This window comes from Balaenoptera musculus, chromosome 8 (genome assembly GCF_009873245.2).
Source record: "Balaenoptera musculus isolate JJ_BM4_2016_0621 chromosome 8, mBalMus1.pri.v3, whole genome shotgun sequence".
Taxonomy (NCBI): Eukaryota; Metazoa; Chordata; class Mammalia; order Artiodactyla; family Balaenopteridae; genus Balaenoptera; species Balaenoptera musculus.
In genome coordinates, this window is record NC_045792.1 from 81,321,916 (window position 1) to 81,343,061 (window position 21,146).

At 38.8% G+C, this 21,146-nt stretch overlaps 1 protein-coding gene across 1 annotated transcript; it reads left to right on the forward strand.

Annotated features, from left to right (window-relative positions):
• Window positions 1–2,134: 2,134 nt before the first annotated feature.
• Window positions 2,135–6,482, forward strand: LOC118899381 (follitropin subunit beta). Its single transcript, XM_036861039.1, has 3 exons — window positions 2,135–2,191; window positions 2,856–3,020; window positions 5,015–6,482. The coding sequence occupies exons 2-3, from the start codon at window positions 2,862–2,864 to the stop codon at window positions 5,243–5,245; spliced, it is 390 nt and encodes a 129-aa protein (XP_036716934.1). The 5' UTR covers window positions 2,135–2,191; window positions 2,856–2,861; the 3' UTR covers window positions 5,246–6,482.
• The last annotated feature ends 14,664 nt before the right edge of the window (window positions 6,483–21,146 follow it).

The window sequence follows — 21,146 nt, forward strand, 5'->3', positions numbered from 1 at the left end:
CTGATACAGGATGAGCTCTCCATCCTCCTGTCTAAAGCCAGTCCCTCCACCTGTGCTCTAAGATTCATCTCTTCTCACCTACTCAAGAACACTGCAGGACTTCTCCTCTCTTCCTCCAACATCATCATTTTTCACTCTCCACTAAATCATTTGCATCACCATAAAAACAAGCAGTTATTTCTCCCATCTTAAAACATAAAAATCAAAAGAAAATTATCTTAACCCCACTTCCGCTTTACCAAATCACCTAGCTCTTTCCTCATCTTTGGATCAAAATTCCTGGGAAAAAAGTTATCTATATTCAACTGTATTTTTTTTAATTCATCTCTTGCCAATCACTTAAACACATACCAATCAGGGTTTTGTTCCCCTCACTCCAAAGGAACTTCTCTAGCCAAGGACACTAGCAACCTTACATTGCCACACGCAGTGTGCAATTTCCTCTTATTTAACCTGTCAGCAGCATTTGGTACACTTGTCACTCGCTCCTCCTGATACACTCGCTTTACTTGACTTCTGGTACACCACACCCTCTCCATTCCCTTCTTTCCTCAATGACCCTTCTGTTTCTTTGGATAAAGGAAGAAAAAAACTTAATCTTATCCTTGACCTCTTAATGTTGGAATACACCAGGCTCCACTCTTGGTCCTTTTACCTTCTCTATTCACGCCCACTCCCATGGTACTCTCTTCTAGGCTCATGTCAACAACTCCCAAATGTGTACCTTCAGCCAATATATTTCTCCCAAAATCCAGATTCAGCATTCTACTTAGATGTCTTAAAGATACCTCAAGATCAACATGTCCATACTGAACTCCTTATCTTTTCCCAAAACTTACTATGCCTACAGCCATCCATTTCAGGTGACAGCAAAATTATCCTTCAAGTTGCTCAGACCAGAATCCTTAGAGTCATCCTTGACTTTTTCTCTCACATCCAACATTCATCCCTCAAAAAATTCTGTTGGTTCTACTTTCAAAATATATCCAGAATCCGATTGTCTCATTACCTTCATTGCTACCATACTAGTCTGAACAAATATTTCTTACCCAGATTGCTGCAATAGCATCTAATAGGACTTTCTGTTTCTACCTTTTTCTCCCTGCATTAGCAACACAGCAGCTAGAGGGATCCCTTCAGACCAAAATCAGATCGATCGTGTTACTCCTCTACACAAAACCCTGCAATTGGTACCCAGTCACGGACAGTAAAAACCAAAGCCTTTATATCGGCCTAAAAGGTCCTACATGATGTGACTTCCGTTACATCTCTGACATCACATCCTAGTATTTCCACCATTGTTCCTTTGCTCCAGCCACACTGCTTAATTAATAAATATTTGTTAAACAAATCAATCCCAGTCTCCATGGAGCTCTTGGTCTACTGGAAACAGAGATATATAAAGGATTACAAAAAGAAGGTGGTAATTAAAGCCCTCCTCTATCTCCCATCCTAAACGCTGGCAAATGAGTGTTGAAGGTTGAGAAATTTGCCAGGGGTGAGTGGTGTAGGAGACTTAGGGAGGAAGCAAGGACATTTCAGGCAGGATGAACATCGCACATGCAAAGACCTAGAGAAATGAATCAGCAGAACATTTGAAGAATTACAAGTAAAGCATCAAAGAATAACATTTGAGATTAGAGGATCTGGATGTGGGAAGTAAATAGAAATACAGTCTATACTTTAGACAGGAATCAGATCATGAAAGATTTTCTATTTGTTTCTTCCCTTACAGCTTTCAATCTACCCTGGGAGTAACTTATTAACCATATCTTTTTGATGAACCTCAACAGGGCCAAAGCAACACTTGGAAAGGATTCTGAATTCCCTGAGTTAAAGATACAAAAGAAAAACTCAGAGTCAGATTTAATTTGACAAGGTAAAGGAGTGGGTGTTCTACTATATCAAATTTAATCTGTATAAAATAATCATCTCTGGTAACATTATTTTTCTTGATCTACTGCATTTAGACTACTTTAGTAAGGCTTGATCTCCCTGTCTATCTAAACACTGATTCACTTACAGTAAGCTTCAGGCTAACATTGCTCTTACTAATACCCAACAAATCCACAAGGTGTTAGTTTCAGACGATTTTGTATAAAAGGTGAACAGAGACTGGACTCAGCCTACAGCGTTCCCCAGACAAGGCAGCCAACCTCAGGTGAGTCTCAGCATCTATAGTTATCAAGCAGTGACAGTTACTTCTGAAATCTACAGATTTTTCAGGATCTGGAGAACAAATCTAGAGCTTTCCAACTTCTGTTGTGTAGGGAATTTGTGCTCGTCAACTTGGCTTCTTAAATATGGTTAATACACTGTAATCACTGCTAGCAAGCAATTGATTTTACATAGACCATTCACCTGGCCTCTGAAAGAGTCTTGTTTTAAACAATGGCGGGGGGAGGTTGGAGCAAGAGCAAATGATAACACTTATGAGATGCTAAAAATGAAGAACTAGTTTTGTAATACAGAAGTTTCTTTTTCTTTTTAAATAAAAATAGTCTTTAAAATGATAATCAAGGGACAAATATGATGATTAAAATTACTTGCTTCAGCGTATTCACTTTAAGACAGTCAGCAGTACCACCCTAATCTTTAAACATTGCTTAAATCATTATATTAGAGTTTTGATCTATAATATGTTCCTACTTTGACAAAAAAAAAAATTGAGGAGGAGAATAAGAAGAAATGATTGTTCAAGAAACGAAGACGTAAAGAAAAGGAAAAAACATTGCTGGAGCAAAATGTGACTGGAGAGGATGGGTAGACCAATTATTTTTGGTTTGGTCAACTTACATAACAATTATAATGCTTTGGTCTTGGTTTCTCATGGGCCTTAATTGTTTGCTTCCCAGCCCAGGATGAAGTTTGTCCAGTTTTGCTTTCTCTTCTGTTGCTGGACAGCAATCTGCTGCAACTGCTGCGAGCTGACCAACATCACCATCACGGTGGAGAAAGAGGAATGTGGCTTCTGCATAAGCATGAACACCACATGGTGTGAGGGCTACTGCTACACCCGGGTAGGTACTTTGCTTTGCTGGAAGTGAGGGTGCTGAGGGTCTGGACGAGGCGGGCTTCATTAATTCCCACTTTATCAATATTCTAAGTTTCCCAAGGAATAGCCATGAGTCCCTTAGCCAGTACTGCCTGTTTTATGATTGGGGTTATTTACCATGATATCGGTTAAACATTTGGACTTATATTTGATTAGGGTAAATGTAAGAAAGCCTCAGATTTGATCTGATCGATTTAGTAATATGCCAAATCTATTTTTTAAATTTTATTTAAAATTTAAAGCAATTTTAAAAAATTGTTCTATACTAGATTTTACATATGGAGAGATAAACATACACACATTTAATAACAGAAGAGCTACAATATTCCCCAAAAGCCAATTTCTGTAATTGAAGCCATATCTCTACAATAGAGATAGTACCAAAATATGTTTGCAAGCCATATAAAAACACAGCCATGTTATAAAAACTGTCTTATTGGCCCACCTGAATACAAATGTCAACAAGCATCCTGAGAACACAATCAGTCCTTGCAGACTATTAGAACCAAAATGAATCAGCAAACCCACTCACTTCTTTATACCGTTGAGAAACCAAGGCACAGAAGCATAAAACCACTAGTTTGTGTTCACGCAGCTTCTTTGAATTAATCCAAGTAAAGAAGCAGTTTCTACTTCTTCTTTTTTCCCCTATAGCACCTGGCTATCTATGCAGCATTTCATTCTATAAACTGAAATTGAAAACAGCAATTTTTTTTTTTTTTTTTAAAGAACTAAATGGGGCAGAAGCTTTTTTTTTTTTAAAAGAAAGCTGCGTTTTATAGCTACTTTATTTATTTAATTATTTATTTATTTTTGGCTGTGTTGGGTCTTCGGTTCCTGCGAGGGCTTTCTCCAGTTGCGGCAAGCGGGGGCCACTCTTCATCGCGGTGCGCGGGCCTTTCGCTATCGCGGCCCCTCCCGTTGCGGGGCACAGGCTCCAGACGCGCAGGCTCAGTAGTTGTGGCTCACGGGCCCAGTCACTCCGTGGCATGTGGGATCTTCCCAGACCAGGGCTCGAACCCGTGTCCCCTGCATTAGCAGGCAGATTCTCAACCACTGCGCCACCAGGGAAGCCCGAAAACAGCAATTTTTAATGAAATATATTTTATGGGGCGGTAAATGAGTTTGACCAAACTCCACTTATCATATCTTCCTGGGATACAGACTTGGTGGTATGATATTGAAATAAACAGAAGTGCCAACTTCTTCCCTCAGTGAATTTTTTTTTCACTAGAAAGTGTTACAATAAACCTATACTACCAGGATTAAAGTTTTTATATGCAAACCATGTAGCCTTTGAAACTGAGAGCTCTGCAAAATACACAGCATTTAAGGGGGAAAGATGTCTACAGGACTGTGGAATATTTAAAATCTTCACGATTTTCATGAGCTTTCATGAAAGCTTTCATAGTCATGCTAAGCTAAGCATTAACATTCCACATTATATATTTTTTGACTTTTTATAAATCCTCAGGGACAATGTATTTGGAAAATTGTTCTGAGAAATTAAACTTCAGTGTTTTATATTTTATAAATACTCAGGGACAATGTATTTGGAAAACTTTTCTGAGAAATTAAACTCCAGTGTTTTATGGTTCAAGTTGTCATTATTATAGCTTTCAACTAAGTACAAAAAGTCATTAAAATTTGTCATATTTTTCTATATTAAAATTCAACTTTCTCTATAGTTGGAGAAATAATTAATATTTTGACATAGACATAAAGAATAGGAAAAGGAATAACTTATACTTTCTGTAAGATTTCCAAAACAATCAGGAAACATGGTATAGCATATAGGTCACTTATGAGATCATGTTTCCTTGGTTAGGAATTCCATAAGTGAGCTTTAGTGGGTAAATGTTAGAGCAAGCGGTATTCAATCCCTGTCTCATTTTGATTAAGCTAAACAGAAAGTTCCAGAATACTGTAACCTAACTCTCTCTCTCTTAAACCACTCAGGATCTAGTGTACAAGGATCCAGCCAGGCCCAACATCCAGAAAACATGTACCTTCAAGGAGCTGGTGTACGAGACGGTCAAAGTGCCTGGCTGTGCTCACCACGCAGACTCCCTGTATACGTACCCAGTAGCCTCTGAATGTCACTGTGGCAAGTGTGACAGCGACAGCACTGACTGCACCGTGCGAGGCCTGGGGCCCAGCTACTGCTCATTCAGTGAAATCAAAGAATAAAGAGCAGTGGACACTTTGAGCTGCCCACCCTCGTCCTGAAAGACTAAGACATCCAAGAAGTCTGTGTGTACATGTGCCCAGGCTGCAAACCACTGTGGGAGACCCCACTGATCCCTGCTCTCCTGCAGAGGGGGAGCTCCAGGAATGGAGAGTGTTGGGGCCTGGGGCCTGTCACCACCCAACCCTGTATTCTAGGTCTGGTTCCATAAGTTTTATTCGGTTTTACTTAACTTACAGACATGGGGTGGCTTTCCCGTTTAATAATCTTAGAAATCCTCTCAGGCAATCCCTTCCTCTTAGACATAGGGATATGTGCCCAGGGGAGGGAAATGAGCTTGAGTGGGTGAAAGTACTAAATGTAGCATTCTCCTGCCAGACTCCTGAGCCCTCAAGAGCAGTCCCAGTCTCTTCTTCGTGATTGTAGCCTCAATGCCTAACTTCGTGCCTAGACTTTAGTAAGAAACTCAGTAATGGCTTCCTTAAGGAAAGTAAGAGCAGAAAGGTAGGGGGTAGGACAACACTGAAAGAGGATGTCTGAGGCTATCTGATGAGGCTGGGCTCAGCAATGCCGGCCAGGCCACGGAAGCGGGGCATCTGTTCCAGTTCCGCTTCACCTCTTCTTCTCTGGCACATGGAGGGTGGATGGAGACAGGATGCATCTCTCTGAATTGTTCAGGCAGGTGGTGGTTAACGAGCTCAGGATTTACAAGCTATTACTACCAACCCCTTTAGTTAAGGGCAAAAGCGAGAAATGTTAATGTGGGCTTGTGGAAATAAGCCCACATCTACTCCATCATTTAAATAAATGCAACAAATGCTGTCAGGCTCCTGCAAAACTCCCTTTGGGAAGTAGGAAAAAAACTACATCGCCCTGCCCTCCAGGCTGGGATCCACACCTTTGGAGAGAGGTGGATTTGAAAGCAGATTTGAAAGCAATTTTGGCAAGTTTATAAGTACATTTATCTTACCTACAAATACATTTGTGTAAAGAAATAGCTCTTTTAGGAAGAATTAGCCATGAGAAAAAAAACCAAAAAACTGCTGTTTTCTAGAATCCTCTCTATATCAGTCTTTTGTCTATCAATGTTCTCCCAAATCTGTTTCTTTCAAGAGGGTAAATATTGAAACTATTTCATGAGTTGATTTCGAGATGTTACCTCTCTTAGTTATGTACTTGTTTCATGTTCAGATTGTTTATTTAAATCTTATTTTTTTAATAAAGATACTCGCCACCAGAGTCATAGATTTGAGTTTTTTTTTCCATATAAAAGCAGATGACTAAAATGTCTATATGTTTATAATACTAGTAGAAAGACTCTTACAAAAAAATTTCTAGTGCTTCTGTAATATTTACTTGTCCTGACCTTTGGAGATATTAAAATTAATTTTGTTGCATTTCTAAATGTATTTCCTTGTTTAAATTTCCTGTCACTATTTGAAGTCACTTTCTGATGTAGTGGGGAAAGAAAAAGCAAAGAGAGAATCACAGAGTGGCTGGGGTCACTGGAGAGTCTCTAGTTCATTCCTTGGATTTTTGATATTGAAGCCCAAGGATGTCAAGTGACCCAGACAAGATCACAAAGACTGTTTTTGGCAGGCAGGATAAGAATCCTGGCTTCCCAGCTCTTAGCCCAGCTCTCCTATGGCTCTCTATCATATTAAGTCATTTTGGCAAGGACTGAAGCAAAACTGCAGGTACTGATAATCAGCTATGTCCAATCAAATCTGCTACTGAGTGTGGCTTATAGCTATATTCTCTACAACATTTTCATACATTGAAATTGGAGCTATATTTACAATGTTTAATAAGATGCTTTAAATTATAACACAGCCTTTTCCTTCTCCCTATACTTTTGAAAACCAAAATAATTGCTTTAGCATTAGAGGTACTAGAAGGCAATGGCTCCAGAGTTAATTTGTCTTAATCATCTTGACCAGATGTGTGTCAACTTGAACAAATTACTTGAATTTTCTGGACCTCAGATTCTTAACTATAAAATGAAGATACTAATATTATCTGCCTCAGAGGATTATACTGATAATTAAACAGAATAACACATATAGAAAGCTTAGAATAAGTGTCTGGCACATAGCAATTCCTCAGTAAATATTAGCTGTTATGCCTTGAGACAATGTAGCAAGTTGGTAAATCAGATTTAAAAAGGACCCAGCTTAGACTCTTTCTAGTAATCTTAGGTAAACTAACCACTCTGGGTCTCACTTTTCTTACCTTTTTAAGTGGAATACTATCCCACTAGGTTGCTGTGAAGGTTAAAAAAGATAATGCAGGTAAGGTGCTTGGGAGTCCAACAGAAGAGCTATAAACCTGATGCAGAGAGACTTTTTCACCACTTAGCTAAAAAAGGTCAAGGTCAAAATGCTAGGAAGCAGCAGCAGCTTCTGCTTGAGGCACCTCCATGCCACACTGGAGTGCAACCCTTCCTGAAGAAGCAAGAAAGAAAACTTGTGAGCCCTCCAGGACCATGCGAAGAAAAGGCACTCCTCCACAGGCCACCATTTGAGTTGAAGCCCATACTATCCCTCCCTAGCACTACAGCAAGGGTCTCTCTTAGCTCTGGACAGTCCTCACACAGCAACAAGAACTATCCTTCTAAACCACAACCCTGACCGTGCTTAATAATGAATGGGATTTCCCATTGTTTTCAAGAGGATAAAATTCAAATCTTTTTTTTTTTTTTTTTTGGCCACATCACAGGCAGGCAGGATCTTAGTTCCCCAACCAGGGATTAAACCCATGCCCCCTGCAGTAGAAGCGCAGAGTCTTAACCACTAGACCACCAGGTAAGTCCCATCTAATCTTTAGCTAGCACATAAGGCCCGTCATGGTCTGACCTGTGATTACCTCTAACTTCCTATCTCCCTCTTCCCCAGGAGGTTGCTGGACCTGGAGACCAGCTGTGAGGGTTGAGGGGGGATTTTGTGCCTTCCACTCCTGAAATGATTTAGCCATAATACCATGCCTTTCATCCCACAAGAGATGCGGCTATGATTTTAAACTAGTCAGTAAGTCAGCGGTACTGAATTCCAAGTGATAAAAAAAAGTGATGCCAGTACATAAGATTAATAAACACTGGGTTCATGACAGTGAGGAAAGAGAAAGAGGAATGAAAGTACTTAGGGAGCCTCAAACTATATCTGTAATGTTTACACCTTAAAATAAATCCAAGTCACAAATATTGTATAACGTTAATATACAGAAATCTGGGAGAGGGCTATGCAGGTGTTTACTATATTCTTGCAGGCATGTAAGTGCTTGCAAGTTGAAACTAGCAAGGCATCTTTATGTGCCTTATATTTTTAATTCTGATTTTATGTCTACTGTAAGAAAAATGAGATGGGCTCTAAGCCTAAAGTCACACAGCTAGTGAGGAAAGGCTCAGTCATTAATATTCACTTAGGGACTGTGGCAGAGAATTCAGTGTGCACCAAGATTTGTGCCTATTTCTTCCTGGCTGTAAGCTGGACTACATTTCCCAGCTTTCTTCATAATCAGGTATATCCATATTCCAGCCAATGAAATGTGAGCAGAAATACTATGAGATATTTCCATACCTGGCCCACAAAATCCTCTCATAAGGATTTTCCTTCTCTTCCTCTATTGGCTGAATGTCAACACCCACAGTGGCCTTGAAAGCTTTGTGTTGGTGATAACAGAACCATCATCAGCCTGGCATCCTGAATGTCTACATGGAATGGTGTGCCCCAACATCAACAACCCTTTATAGCACACCAGATGGACTTGACTTCTATTGATTAAGTTGCTGATTTCTGTGGGTTTATATGCTAGGAAAAAATTGCATTATTTTAATAATACATTAATTGGTACTGGATGTGGAGGGCTGCATTAACAAAAAACTTAATGTATACGGCACTGGCTTAGTGGTCCTGCAACAGAATAAGAGTGATAATCAGAGTAAAAATTTCCCCTGTGAAAACACGAAGAATAACCACATGCTTACTGAACCTTTAGCTTGGTGGTCAGCAAATTATGCCCCAGAGGCAAAATCTGACCCACTTCTTAAAATAAATTTACTGGAACACGGCCATACCCACTTGTTTACATATTGTCTAAGGCTTTTTTTGTACTACAACAGCAGGATTCAGTAGTTGTGACAAGACTATATGGTCCACAGAATCTAAAATATTTACATTTAGACCTTTAATAGAAAGAGTTTGACAGTTCATGCTGTAAGGGAAAGGTTTACAAAGAGTCTGAATGTTAATGGGATTGGACTTTTACTTCCTAGTTATTAAAGAGATGGCTTGTTTACAAATGGACATAAAAGGAAATGGAGAAAGTTCAGGAATTTGGAGTCTTGATGGTACATCAAAGCCTATTGCTTCTAGATCCCAAATAATAAGAGATAAGATAAATTTGAGGAACAACAGCCATTAAGATTCAGCCCTGAGGTAAGGACAGATTTAGGGTGTGGCCTTCCCACCCAGGTCTATTATCTTGTGGTAGAACCATTAAACTGTGAGGAAGCAAAAATATATATATATTAAGATTGATAATTATGTTTAAGAAGAGAACATTAGATATGTTTATAGGCACCAGGAACTAAATGAAAGTTGTTTTTAAGGGAGTTTATTGCCAACAAAACCAAGACCAGACTAAAATTGCCTGATTGTTTGCACAACCTTTGGGTCCCCTAACTTGACAAGCAGGAAGTAGGCTACTAAATCTATACAACCCCAAGGATGGCAACTCTCCAATACCTACTTCAAATGTGGCTGTGGAAGATAATGGATATGGAAGAACCTTCTAGATGATGGAGACAGGAGCTATGGAGAACAATGGACAAGGAAAGAATGTTCCTCCAGAAGAATCATCAACTAATTAAGGAACTTCCTCCACTGCCAAGAAGCAGGATTCCATAGAGCTTGCCAAGAGGGGTTTGATCATTGCTTAATCCACTGAGCTATGTTTTCTAGTCTTCCTTTTTATGAATGGAAGTGTCACTGTGAACAGTGTTATTGTGTGGAAGTGTCCCAACTTCATCACTGAATACTGAATGGAGGGAGACAAAAAAGATAACTTGTCTTTTTAGTTCATGGGTTGCCAGCCCATAAGGAGCCACATCTGGAAAATGGCGAAATGGATTTAGAGATGGATGAGATCTTTGGAGAGGGAAGGAGGTGGTTCTATCTGAGGGAGAAAGATGAAACTGTACTTATTCTCAGAGATTTGGACCGTGACAGAGATTGTTACATGTTCACCAAAACCCTTTCTCTCGTCTTCCTGGGGACATACATAATGTACTTTTCCCAGCCTCACCTGTAGAAAGGTTTGATTATGTAACTGAGTTCTAGCAACGGAGGTTATCAGAAATGATATGCACTATGTCTAGGTCTGGCTCATAAAACCTTCCCACAGGTGAATCTACTCTCTTCCCCTCTTGAATGGCTGAGTGTTAATGCTTAAAGCAAGCACGGAAGCCCCGTATAGAAGATGGCTGAGCATCCATGAGCCTGTATCCCTGCATGACCAGAGGACCCACATACACCCACGCACCTGCTCCCTCTGAGAGGGCTTAATGTCAGCAAGAAATAAACTTCTCTTGTGTTAAGTCACTGAGACTTGAGGGTTTATGTTACAGCAGGTAATGCTACCTTAACACGGATCCACAGTATCTCAGGAACTTAAATACAATGTTTCACACCAAGCCACATGAACCAAGAACACAACAAGTTATCTACTATTGTTCCCATATACACCCTAGATCACCAGCTTCTGGTCAAAAAAGAAAAACAGATTTGTTAATTAGTACTTTAACTTTGACCCCAGATATATGTGCCTGTGTGTGTGTAATTTCCCTAAATGGAACTTCCTTCGTCTTTCAGTCTGAAAATGGATTCAGGGAATGACACTGAAGAGCCCTGCTGTCTAGTGAAAAACCCTACATAAAAAGTCAAGCTAGTGCCTCCTGCCTGTTCCCCGGGTAAAGTCCCTTTCCCTGAGGCAGTATGATCACGGAGCTATTAACTGGGGAATACAGAATTCAGGAAGTTCTCATGACGTCAAGGCCTGCGTGCTATCTACTGTACTCCTCTGTTTCTCCACAGGCTTCACTGCAAGGGTATTTTAGGGGGTGGGGTCCATGTAGAGGTAGACCTCTGGGCAACCTTTGGCTAGAACTTAAAATGTTGTTCACCCTCAGTTCACTGATAAGGTTTTAATGAATCCAGGAACTCACATGGCACTAGGATTAAATGCTGCCTTTCAAATGAGATTACTTCAAAGCCTCAACCCACTTTGGGAAAACAGAGGTTGATCCTGGGGGAGAGGTAATATTGATTAGACCAAACATTAAAGATTAGTACCAGGGAGACTGGTGAAGCACAGAGGAGCTAGGAGAAGAATTGGGGTTATTAAGCAATAAGTCTTCAGAGGCTCCTGTACATGGAATATATCTATTTCCATCTTAATATAATTTTTCAAAATCTAGAGCACAATGTCTTTACCGCATTAGCATTCTTTCTCAATCTTCCATATAGATGCTGAAAAGATCAGCAAATAAGATCAATAATAAAAAAACAATCTGAGCCACTTTGAAGCAATATATGTAATGATCACATGTAAAGCCTGTATATAGAATATGGTCTGTTGGCCCATGTGAAGACACAGGTATTTAGACAATCAGCTCAGATTAAATGATGAAAATAATAAATATTCAGAACCAACTGAAATAATAGATGTTGCATCTAGGAAGTCAGTTGTCCTTAAAATAAGCAGAAAGACAAGGGCCCCTCACACAGGAGTTGAGATACAAGTAAATACTGAAGAAGTGGCTGCAATGAGTGAGCAGTGAACTCAGTGCTGCTGGGTGAAGTTTACCACATTCTTCCAGCCAGAGCTTTTATACTGGCAAAGGACAGACACTCATCAAGTGTCTTTTACAGGAAAGGAAGGTTTTATTGTAAGGATGTTCGTGGAATTGGAACTAAAATGAGAATACCCAAAGGGATCAAGGCAGTCAGGGGCCCCCAAGGTTCATTTCTAGCATGCCTTTCTCTCTGCACAGCAGCTCCAATATCCTCAGTACGGATGTTGTCGTTAATCATGGGCTCCTTTCAACACAGCACCCAATATCCATCAGAACTTCTTTTTTGAGTCTCTCAGCTTAAATTCCCAAGAGAAAGGATGGACTCAAATGTTACCATCTCTGTTTGGTAGAGCTCTTCACACTAGGCCTTCCCTGAGTTCCAAAGAGCAGATTCAAGTAGTTGCTAATTAGGGAAGTGAAGGAGTGGCAGAAACAAAGGAAAAGCAGTCAAGAAACAACAGTTCTGCCATAAGACAGAGTCTCAGTTCCATCAAGGGATGTACTTAACAATCTGATGCAAATCCTTGAGTTGTTCTGCAGGAACTAAGGCCCCCACCCAGGTGGAGGATGGTAACTACACGCTGAGACCCCAGACTGGCTGGAACCAGAGGGCTGATGATTGGGATTTCTGCAACACCACCCTGTCACCTCACCACCAACCACTCAGAAGAAAGTCCTGTGCCCTGCAGCCCTCACCACTCGTTATGTTGCCTTTAAAAACTCTTCTCTGAAAACCACTGGGGAGTTTGGATCTTTTGAGCCTGGGCTGCCTGTTCTCCTTGCTTGGCCCTGCAATAAACCTTTCTCTGCTCCACACTCCAACATTTCAGTTTGTTTGGGCTCACTGTGCATCAGGCACACAGACCTGGGTTTGACAAAACAACCGTCTACATTTTTTTAATCCTTAATGAGGGTTAGAGGTTCTCTATGAAGTTTTGGCCATCTGCTCTGATATTCCAAGAGGATGGTCTGTCTCAGGGCTCATTTTGATACCTGAAATCTATTACATTTTGAGGTCCTGAAACCCCAATTTTAAACATCCTGTTTTACTGCCTAATACATTGTGAGAAATCAACTGATTAAAAATGAAAGAAAAACATTATGCTCATGATTTTTATTTTTGCCCTGTCTTTAGTTCAATGCAGGAACCTTCTCCTAGCTGTACACTGATCTGCAAATCATTCTTGAGTAATCTGTTCTTGATGATCCCAAAAGAAATGTAGTGGGGAGTGGGGAGTACATGACACAGGCAAGCAACTAAAACGAAAATGATCTCTAGATCAACACAGGCACTGTGAGATGACTACATCTCCACTCAAATGCAATTTCACCATCTCCTAAATTATACTTTCCCCACCAGTTCACTTAATATGCACCTGCAGAATGCTGCTTCCCAATTTAATTTTCCTCTGGGCAAAATGTTACATTCTCATCCAGCCTTGAACATGTTTTATGCCCTTTTTTATTTTCTTAAATAAAATTTGGGACAAAGACAAATGGGCAGAAGCTGCAAGGAGACAGGCCAGTGAGTGAAAAAGGAAGAAGGAAATAAAGCAGTTTGGGAAACTGTCTTAGTTCAGGCTGCCATAACAAAATACCACAGACTGGGTGATTTTGTTGCAGGAAGGGGGACCCCTTCCAGGGCCTGAGAGTGGGCTCTTGTCTAACACTCAGAAATGAATTGTCTGAGGAGACACACGTGCTGAAAAAGCAAAAGACTCTACTGGGAAGGGGTGCCCAGGTGGAGAGCAGCAGGGTAAGGGAACCAGGAGAACTGCTCTGCCGACATGGCTCGCAGTCTCAGGTTTTATGGTAACGGGGTTAGTTTCTGGGTTGTCTCTGGCCAATCATCTTGCTTGGCCCATAGTCTGTCTTAGTCACTTGCGCTGCCATAACAAAATACCACAGAGTAGGTGGGTTAAACTACAGAAGTTTATTTTCTCCCAGTTCTGGAGGCTAGAAGTCCCAGATCAAGGTGCCAACCAATTCAGTTCCTGGTGAGAGCTCTCTTCCTGGCTTGTAGATGGCCACCTTCTCACAGTGTCCTCACAGGACAGAGAATGAGGGAGAGAGGGAGAGAGAGAAGCAGGGAGAAGAAGAGAGAGAGAGAGAAAGAGAAAGAGATAAAAGACTCTCTCATGTCTCTTCTTATAAGGACACTAATCTTATTAGATCAGCACCTCACCCTTACGACCTAATTTAATTAATTACCTCCAAAAAGGCACCATCTCCAAATATAGTTACATTGGGGGTTGAGACTTCAACATATAAATTTGGAGGGAGGGAGGGTGAGCAGGGACAAAAACATTTAGTCCATAATAGAAATGATTATAACACCAGCCAACGTAACATTATTTTACTCCATGTTGTGATAAGACTAGCAGCCTCTATAGCTGGAATGCCTAAATGTGAAGGTGACATGGTCCTGAATTTCTAATAGTGAATCACAAGCCGTATCAGGACCCTTTATCTTTAAGCTTATATAACCTGCTGTGGTAGGCAGAATAATGGTCCCCAAAGATATCCATGCCCTAAACATTGGAACCTGTGAATATACTATGTTACATGGCAAAAGGGACTTTGCAGACGTGATTAATGTTAAGTATCTTAAAATGGGGAGATTACCCTGGATTACTTAGATGACCCCCATGTAACTACAAGGATTCTTAAAAGTGGAACAGGTGTAATTCCCTGGGGGTCCAGTTGTTAGCACTCTGTGCTTCCACTGCTGGGGGCCCAGGTTCAATCCCTGGTCAGGGGAACTAAGATCCTGCAACCATATGGTATGTCTTTAAAAAAAGAAGAAAAAAAAAAGTGGAAGAAGGAGGCAGAAGAGTAGAGTCAGAGAGAGATGTCACTATGGAGAGTTAGAGTGATGCAATGTGAGAATGACTTGACCTGCCTTTGCTGACTTTGAAGATGGGAAGAAGGAGGCCATGAACTAAGGCGGGTGGGTGGCCTCTAGAAGCTAGAAAAGGCAAAGCAATAGATTCTCCTCTAAAGCTTAAAAAAAAAAAACCACAGCCTGGCTGACACCTTGATTTTAGCCAAGTGAGACCTGTGTTGAACATCTACACAACTGTAAAACAATACATTTGTGTTGTTTTAACCCACTAAGTTTGTGATTATTTGTTATGGCAGCAATAGAAGACTAATACACCTGTCAAAGGCTCTCATCCTCCTTCCTCAAAAGTGGGTCCAACTCTTCCAGTCAAGATTCATATCTCAAATATGAATGCTTTATGTGAAATGTAAAGCATGACTGGCTAGACTCAAGATACATGGGACCTGAATGAGGATAGTTTATGGGCTGTCTACAAGGTTCCATGATAAAAAATTCAGGATGCTTTCAGGAGATAATTTAATGTCTGTTTTTGATGCTACATCTTCTAGACTCTAAGCACTCCTTGAGGATAGGAACTACTTGTTTGCACTTTTGTCTTCAGAGCCTAAAATTTCAGGGCTTGACATATGGTAGGCAGTCAAAAATTATTCGCTGAATATTAAATAAAGTAACTATCACAGACTCTGGATGAAATTTGATAGAATAAGCCTTAAGATACTTTATAATTTTTCACTCTCAATTTTACTATAAATAAACTTATTACATTTGTCAAGAATTTTTTTTCTTTTTTTTTGTTCTGTTTGTTTACAAGAGCTAGAAACTCAAGCAAATGAGGGGATCTGTAATACACATAATTAAGAGGGCTAGCATGGTACCAGCTTCAAGTACGCCTAAGTCCAGCAGAGTTCTCACACTATGTCCTCAGGATCCTCTCCCTTGTTTGAAAAATGGTTCCATTACTAAAATTGAAAATTTTAAATATAGATCATTAAACTAGATAGTCCTGATGATTCCTTTCTGTTCTAATAGATTATTGTTTCATGAGAGAATGTCACTTACTCACCCAGGGAAAACAACATTAAAATGTATTTCCACTTACCTAAGAGATAGATCTCTCCAAAGACACACCAACAAAACAGAATTTATCATACCCACTCTTAAAGATATTCATTTCCCACACTTAAAGTCAACAGATATAGAAAATTATTTTTAAGATTATAATATAAATTTGAATATACTATTGGTGAAATCATCTCCTTCTTTCCTCTCCCCTAGGTTTTAGCAACAATGGAAACAGTGATAAATATGATATTTTATCCCCTAACATCCTATAATGTAACCAGGTACTGAACTAGGAACTGTGGATAGATGAATGTATTTTCTGAATCAAAAACTGATCTAAAATACATCACTCTGGCCATTGCCTTCAATATCAAAATGATTATCTATTGTTAGCTCCATAAGCAGAGCAGAAAACACTATTCTTGCAAATATTAATACAGTTCATTTTGCCAAAGAATTGCAGTTTTACTTCAATTATGAGATCCAGTTTGTTGGATCTAGTTTAAACACTGGGGTGTTGGAATTTTGAGACATGTTGATGGTTTGTGGGACAGCATGGTAGAACCTTTAAAATTATTGCTGGCCAGAAAGTCTGAAATACAAGATCTTATCAAAAGGAAGAGTTGAAGGGATAAAGGAGAAAGCAGATAAATTATGAGACTTAATTCTGATTTATAAGTAGCTTGTATATAATGTCAAGTAAAATAATACTTAACCAGAGGAAATAATAAACACTAGAAAACAAAATACAATCAAGTGCTAGGTTGTACAGTACAGATGATGAAAGCTACAGAAGAAAGGAGAAATACATGTCCACTTCAAATATTTCATGTTAACTTCCATTTAAGTCCTGAGTGATTTTATACATTTTCTCTTTTCATATCCATTCATCTGAGCATTCTGGTCATCTCAGTAACTGGCATTCTTGTTAAGCAAAAACCTGACCCCTAGATTCCTTTTTCTAAATGACTTTTCATCCTACTCACTTGGAACAGTGCCATATTCAAAATGACTTTGGCAGATCCAAAAGTTAAATCATTTAAAGGAAATGTATTTATGAAAGAAATGTGGTAACTGGAATATATAGCCACTGATCATAATAAGCGAGTATTTTACTATATACTAGCTGCCCAAGATGGAGTGGGGGAGGAGAATTTCGGCCCACTTAAAAGATACATTAAGAAAGGTTTAGAGTTCTCTGAACCGGGACAGGCAAATGAACTATTGAAATTGCTATAGAAAAGGTAATTATATGTGACAAGTTATAATTTGTGAGGTAAAGCCGGAAAAGCAAACCAGTGTGTGTCACTCAGCTCCAGCAGGGATCAAGCCAAGTGCATTCAATGATGTTAAACCAAGCCACATGCTAATCTCCTTTTAGTGGAAAACAATGTTTTTAAAAAACAAGTTCTTATGTCTTACTTTCAAAATCTCTAGATCTTTTCCTCTGTCTTCCTATAGCTGACTTTGAAATAAATAGTTCATCTATTTCAGAAAGTAAATTTGTTTAACGGGATCCTGTTTCCATATTAACAGTTTACCATTACGATCTTTGTTTACAGGATCTACAAGTAATTTGAAAAGTCCTTAGGTTGTAGTCACTAGATCCAACATACAGAAATCCTGAAAGAAATGTAGGATGAGCAATGTCCCAATGACGGTGACAACACTATAAGTTTTGCCAAAATGACACAGAAGCATTCGCTTAATAATCAATAAGGAAGATTGTTACTCAGTATAAAAACAATTACAAATGGACATTTAAACCCACAGTTACTGGGTCTAGAAATAACCAAAAGTTCACAATTGTAAACATTCCAACTTAAAATTGCAAATATTTATTGAAAAGCTGTAATATACAAAAAACTGTACTATGAACTGTGAAAGATACTGAGAAGTATAAGGCAGATCTTACATTCAATGAATTTATAATCTAGTAATTTGACATAGAAAGTATATTGACTTTCAGTCTGTACAAGATGGTATTGACTCATTTCTCCCTGCTTCTCCCTGCTGAGCTATGAATCCTGGAAATAACATAAAAGGCAACCAAAGGAGAATTCTAAAAGGTGGTAAGGAGAAAGTAACTTATGTGGATCCTAACTGGAGGAAAAACACAGCAGCTGGACATCCACCCAAGAGAAGAAGGCAACCCAGACCTGTGTTTACCAACCCCCAACCTAGTAAGGCTTATTCCTCCCCGTGATTGTCCCTCTGACAACATCCTGCAAGCCCAACACTGCTGGGACGATCAGGAGCCCTGACAGCAAAAAAGTGGCCAGGCCCCTCCACTGTCCCTTCACACCTCCCTCAAGAATGTGTTAAGAAATGACCCAGGGACTTCCCTGGTGGTCCAGTGGTTAAGACTCCACGCTTCAAATGCAGGGGGCGTGGGTTCGATCCCTGGTCGGGAAACTAAGATCCCACATGCCATGCAGCACCCCTTAAAAGAAAAAAAATGACCCAACCATATGCTATTTACAAGAAACTCATTTTAAATTCAATAATGTAGGTAGTTTGAAAGTAAAAGGATGTTAAATGGTATGCCATGGAAACATTAATAAAAAAAAATGTTAAGCAGGAATAGCTATGTTAAAATGTGATAAAGTAGGCTTCAGAGAAAAGAAAATTACTTAGAGACAAAGAGGGCGGTGACATAATGACAAATCTACAATTACAGTTGAGTACCTCAACACCCTCTTCTCAGCAAGTGATAGAACTACAAGAGAGAAGCAGAAAGAATTTAAAAGATCTGTACAACACAATCAACTAAGAGGTTCTAATTGACTTACATAGAACATTCCACCACTATCAGCTGAATAAATCTTTTTCTTTCAAGTTCCTATGGAACATTCACCAAGATACACTATATCCTGGGCTATAACACAAACTTCAGCAAATTTAAAAGAACTAAAATCATTCAGAGTGTGTTTTTCAATATAAGTGGAACCAAACAAGAAATCAATTACCAAAAAAGAAAAATAATAAAAGACAATAGGAAAATCTCTTAACACATGGAAATTAGACAGAAAACTCCTAAATAATTGATGAGTCAGAGGAAATCTCAAGAAAAATGAAAAATACATTGGACTGAATGAAAATCAAAGTATGACATATCAAAATTTGTGGGATACAACTAAAGTAGTGCTGAGAGGGATATTTTTATCACTAAATGATTACATTTGAAATGGGGAAAGTCTCAAATCAATAACCTAAGTTCTTACCTCAAAAAACTAGAAAAAGAAGAGTAAATAATCCCAAAAAACAATAAAGATAATAAGATCAGAGTAAAAATCAATGAAATTGAAAATAGGAAAATTGAGAAAATCAATGAAACAAAAAGCTGGTTCTCTGAAAAAAATCAGTAAGTTGGTAAACTTCTAGAAAGACTGAAAAAAAGAGAGAAGACACAAATAACCAATATCAGGAATTAAACTGAGGATATCACTACAGATCCAACAGACGTTAAAAAGATAAGGAAATACAAAAAACAACTTTATGCTCATACATTCTACAAATTAAAAGATATTGACCAATTCCTTGAAACCCACAAACTACCAAAACTCAATCAAGATGAACTATCTATTATGAATAGCTCTATTATCATTAAAAAAATTAAATCTGTAATTTAAAAGCTCCCAACAAAAAAAATCTCCAGGCCCAGATGATTTCACTGGAGAATTCTACCAAACATTTAAAGAATTAACATCGATTTTACACAACTTATTCCAGAAAACAGAAGAGTAGGAAACACTTACAAACTCACTGTATTAGGCCAGTATACCAAACCAAGATAGTTTAAATAAAAAAGAAAGACAATAAAAAAGAAAAAAAAAGAAAAAAGAAAACTATAGACCAATGGTTCTCATCAACTTAGAAGAAAAATCTTCAATAAATATCAGTAAATCAATTCCAAACAACATACAGCAATATTTATACACCACAACCAAGTAGGACTTATTGCTATGTAAGGCTGGCTCAACATTCAAAATCAATGTAGGGACTTCCCTGGTGGCACAGTGGTTAATCCACCTGCCAATGCAAGGCACACGGTTTCTATCCCTGATCCGGGAAGATCCCACATGCTGCGGAGCAACTAAGCCTGTGTGCCACAACTACTGAGCCCATGTGCCACAACTATTGAAGCCCACACGCCCAGAGCGTGTTGTGCCACAACAAGAGAATCCACCGCAATAAGAAGCCCACGCACCGCAACAAAGAGTAGCCCCCGCTCACCGCAACTAGAGAAAGCCCGCGTGCAGCAACAAAGACCCGAGACAGCCAAAAAAAAATTAATTAATTAATTTTTAAAAAAAAACAAAATCAATGTAATCTACTGCATCAACAGACTAAAGAAGAAAAATCACATGAACACATTACCAGATACAGAAAAAAATCATTTGACAAAATCCAACAACCATTCACAGTAAAAACAAAACTCAACAATTTAGGAATAGAGGGTAATTATCTTAATTTGATAAACAGCATCTTCAAAAACCTACACTAATGTCAGACTTAATGGTAAAATTTGTATCTTTCTCCCCAAAATCAGGAATAAGTGAAGAAGGTTCATTCTCACCAGGCTTTTTTCAACATAATACTAGAAGTTTCAGCCAGTGCAGTAAGAAAAAGAAATAAATGGCATGCAGACTGGAAAGGAAGGAATAAAACATAAACATTCTCTTTTGACAGATGACATGATTGTCTCCATAGAAAATCTCAAGAAATCGACAAAAAAACCTTCTAAAATTATCAAGGTTGAATGATACAAGGTCAACACACAAAAATCAATTGCATTTTTAAACACAATGAACATATGAAATACAAAATTTTAAAACAATACAATTTACAGTCACTCTGAAGAAAATGATATCTCTAGGTACAGAGTTAACAAAACATGTATAGGATCTGTTTGCAGAAAATTACAAAATGCTTATGAAAGAAATCAAAGAAGATCTAAATAAATGGAGAGACATACTATATTCATGAATTGGAAGATTCAACATAAAGCTATCAGTTCTCCACCAAAGTGATCTATATGTTTAATACAATTCATATCAAAACTCTAGTAAGGTTTTTTTGGTAGACAGAGACAAGCTTATTCTAATATGTATATAAAAGAACACAGGTACTAGAATAGTTAAAA